Source organism: Bison bison, unplaced genomic scaffold (genome assembly GCF_000754665.1).
Source record: "Bison bison bison isolate TAMUID 2011002044 unplaced genomic scaffold, Bison_UMD1.0 scf7180017864180, whole genome shotgun sequence".
In the NCBI taxonomy this organism is placed as follows: Eukaryota; Metazoa; Chordata; class Mammalia; order Artiodactyla; family Bovidae; genus Bison; species Bison bison.
The window spans coordinates 12,702,863-12,706,961 of NW_011494752.1; the positions used below are offsets into that span (position 1 = coordinate 12,702,863).

At 50.2% G+C, this 4,099-nt stretch overlaps 1 protein-coding gene across 2 annotated transcripts in view; it reads right to left on the reverse strand.

Annotated features, from left to right (window-relative positions):
• The window catches only part of DNAH9 (dynein, axonemal, heavy chain 9), a 286,597-nt gene that overhangs the window by 44,458 nt on the left and 238,040 nt on the right, over nt 1-4,099 (reverse strand). For both annotated transcript variants that reach the window (XM_010843000.1, XM_010842999.1), the window contains one exon: nt 1,604-1,726. In XM_010843000.1, the coding sequence (XP_010841302.1) occupies nt 1,604-1,726 (123 nt within the window). The remainder of the gene's footprint in view (nt 1-1,603; nt 1,727-4,099) is intronic.

A 4,099-nucleotide genomic window follows, 5' to 3' on the forward strand; every position in this document is an offset into this window, starting at 1 on the left:
GCTTCTTTGTGCTATGAAACACGTGGGAGAGGGGGCAAACGGAAGGTCAGAGGGGCTTCCCTGGGCGTCCGAGGCTTAAGACTTCACCTTCGAATGCTGGGAGTGCGGATGCAATCCCTGCTGGGGGAGCTAAGATCCCATATGTCTAGTGGCCAAAAAACAAAACAGAAGCAAGATTGTAACAAATTCAATAAAGGCTTTAAAAAAATGGCCCACATCAAAAAAAAAAAAATCTTTAAAAGCAAAAAACAAAACAAAAACAAAAAACACAGGAAGGTCATAAATAGGATTCCCTTTGTGCTGGTAGGTGCTGGTCCTCGCACAGCTCCAGCACCCACTGTGGGGCTCCTCCAGGTGGGGACCCAACCGCTACTCATGTGGAGACAGAGTCTGGACTCTGGGGCTGATGTTCACCCAGTACACGCTTACCACTTGGCACTGCGCCAGCCCGTGTGAATGCAGGCATGGGCCCTACTGGACGGAGCTCATCGCTTGTGATCTTTTCAATGTTCACTGAATCCCAATGAAACTAAGCTGAATAACATGGAAGGGGAAAATGGGCTTTGCCATCAGACCAGAATTTGATTCTCAATTCTTGGGTTTGCTACTTATAAAATGAGTGACCTCAGTTTCTTTACATGTTAAATGAGCACAAACAGTACCTCTTGCCCAGGAAAACATGAGAATAACATAAGGGAAAGCATTTCTGCTGGGAAAGATTGAAGGCAAAAGGAGAAGAGGGCAGCAGAGGATGAGACGGTTAGATGGCATCACCGACTCAATGGACATGAGTCTGAGCAAACGTCAGGAGAGTGTGAAGGACTGCTGTGCCGCAGTCCATGGGGTTGCAAAGAGCCGGACATGACTTAGTGACTGAAAGGCAACAACAATGTGCTTCTAAGGTGCTTAGTAAACGTGAGCTGTTATTAACCACTAGAATCCCAGGCTGGAATGTGGCTGTTAGGACTCACGTGGAGATGGACAGCTGGCAGCACCCTGGTATCTGCCCCCTCCATGGACACAGCATCTCCATACCAGCCTGGGTCTCACAGAGGAGCTGGCCTTGAGCACCGGCAGGAGGAAAGCTGCTCAGCTGAGTCAAAGACACTTGCAGGTTCCTTCTGTTCCCCGACATCCCAGAGGCAGAGCCCACGCATGAGCACGCGCCTGCTCCTTCTCAGCAGAGCCCTTGCAGCAGGCCCGGGAAGGGGGAGCTCTGCCGGAGGGGTGCCAGCAGAGGGACCCACTGACGTCTAACACAGCTCACGTTGCTGTTGTTTAGTCTCTGAGTCATGTCTGACTGTCTTGGGATACCATGGGCCGTAGACTGCCAGGCTCCTCTGTCCATGGAATTGTCTAAGCAAGAACACTGGAGTAGGTTGCCATTTCCTTCTCTAGGGGATCTTTCCCACCCAGAGATCGAACCCATGTCTCCTACATTGACAGGCAGATTCTTTACCACTGAGCCACCAGGGAAGCCCCCAGTACAGCTCAGGGTGAAACCCTCAAAGACAGCCCTACTGGTTTCCTAGGGATAACCATCAGAACAGCAGTCCAGGAGAGGACAAGGTGGATTTTTTTTTCCCAAGGGGCTGGAACCAACCTTGATGCCACCCCAGGCCTGATGGGAGAGGAACTCCACTGGACTGGTGACTCCTGTCTGTGCTGGAGATCGAAGCAGGAAGTCCAGCTCGGCCGCACGCACTTCCTGGTTCATGAGGAGGATCTGCGATGTGGAAGGACAGTGTTCTTATTCATTTATTGGCTGCACTGGGTCTTGGTTGTGGCACATGGGATCTTTAGCTGCAGCATGTGGGACCTACCTAGTTCCCTGGGCTCAGACGCTCAGTCGCGTCTGACTCTTTGCCACCCCTCATGGACTGTAGCCCACCAGGCTCCTCTGTGGATGGGATTTTCCAGGCAAGAGTACCGGAGTGGGTTGCCACTTCCTACTCTAGGGTCTAGTCCCCTGAGCAGGGATCAAACCTGCGTCCCCTGCATTGGGAGCCCAGAGTCCCAGTCAGTGGACCACCAGGGAAGTCCCGGCGCTGTGTTTTGTTACCTGGTGGCAGTCGTGGGTCCTGGAGCCCCTCGGAGTTGCCGCCAGTGTAACTAGTGCTACTTCTAACCTGAGATTCACTCCTCTGTTTTGGTTGTTGAAATCCGGTGGAGGGGAAGAAAGTCTTTATCTGTGCTGATCACCTCTGGGTGCATCTGATTTCACCCCAAACACCAGTGTGACTAAAGCACACACAGTGAATGACGTATGTCTTGGCAAGCAAGAAACTGATGGATCAGTCCTAAATGCCATGAAGTGCATTCCTACAATCTCACAGAGAAGATGACACGGACGAATGACATGATTTGAGGAGAGGGTCAAAGTAACGGATGAACGTATGCAAAACAGAAGTGCATGTGTGAATGAGTGATGCTAACAGGGGACTTCCCTGGTGGTCCAGTGGTTAAGAACCCATCTTCCAATGCAGGGGGCGCAGGTTCCATCCCATCCCTGGTCAGGGGACTAGGATCCCACCTGCTTCCAGACAACTAGACAGAAGCCCACATGCCACAGCTGGAGAGCCCATGCAGAGTAACGAAGGATCCTGCATGCCACAGCTAGGACGTGACGCAGCCAAAAAATAAATTAAAAAAAAAATACTCCTAAGAGGGATCCAGAACAGGGGAGTGGCTAGGAAGCAGGGTAGGGAGATGCATTTGACTGAACTTTCTGTAAGTGGTTTTGAATTGGGTTTTGGAGAAGCTGAGCATGAGATTTAGACAGGCTTCCCAGGGAGGGGGCAGTGGAAATTGCAGAAGCTTGGTAGGGAATTAGTGCTGTGTGTGCAGGGAGGGCAAAGCATTTGACTGGGTTAGAACTAACAGCTCATGCTGAGAGGCGCTCAGGAGATTGTTCTTCCCCCTTCAAATGGTGTTCTCCGCTGAGAAGTTACAGATGGGAATACTCACAGAGAAAAAAATAATTTGATTAGTTCGAGGAAAAGTCTTGAAGGAAAAAACGGGCTAGAAATCACAGATGAGGTGAAGCAGCCCTTGTAAAACGAGGTTGAAATATTTATGAGGGGAGTAGAGTGAAAGCCAGAAGCAGAAGCTCCTTGGGCTTTCGGGGAAATGAGCGGCAGGAGGAAAATTCGTTGGGGTGGGGCTCATGTTCTCTCTGACATGGCCAAGCTGTTATCCGGCCGGGGAGGGGAACACACAGGGGGAGACGGACAAGCCATGCTAATGCTCCTCTGTGGATTCAGACTTCAGAATGTGCAAACGGAGTCTGAGCAGAAGTGATTTCAGAATAGCTGACTTTCAGAACTGGTGGAGTCCTACAGGATAGTCTGGTCTGTGCTTCTAATTTATAATCGGGAAAAATCCCAGTTCTAAAATGGTTAGAGAGTTAGGTGCATGCATGCATGCTCGCTCAGTCATGTCGGACTCTTTGCAAACCCATGCACAGTAGTCTGTCAGGCTCTTCTGTCCATGGGATTTTCCAGGCAAGCATACTGGAGTGGATTGCCATTTCCTCCTCCAGAGGATCTTCCCAACCAGGAGTCGAACCTGTGTCTCTTGAAGTTCTTGCATTGGCAGGTAGATTCTTTTTACCACTGAGCCACCCAGGAAGTCCCTAGAGAGTTAGGTTCAAGGAAATCAATTTCCATGGTTTTTTGATGTTGAGAATAAGAAGAATGCAACGGTTTCTTATTAACCCTCGAAGCCCTGATGCTTCCGAGCCCTTGAGAACCAGTTCTTAAGGACTTCTCTAAGACCAAGGTTGCAGCTATAGGACATTTGCAGTTTCTTATTCTGGGGGAAGGTTTGGACATTAAACTTGCAACCTTGTGCTGTGTGCTAGGTTGCTTCACTTGTGCCCGACTCTTTGCGGCCCCCTGGACGTAACCTGTCAGGCTTCTCTGTCCATGGGATTCTCCAGTCAAGAATACTGGAGTGTTTTGCCATTTCCTCCTCCAGGGGATCATCGCCACCTAGGGATTGAAGCAGCGTCTCCTATGGTTCCTGCATTGGCAGGCGGATTCTTTTCTGCTAGTGCTACCTGCAACCTTGAAGGTACATAAATAACGAGGGATACTTT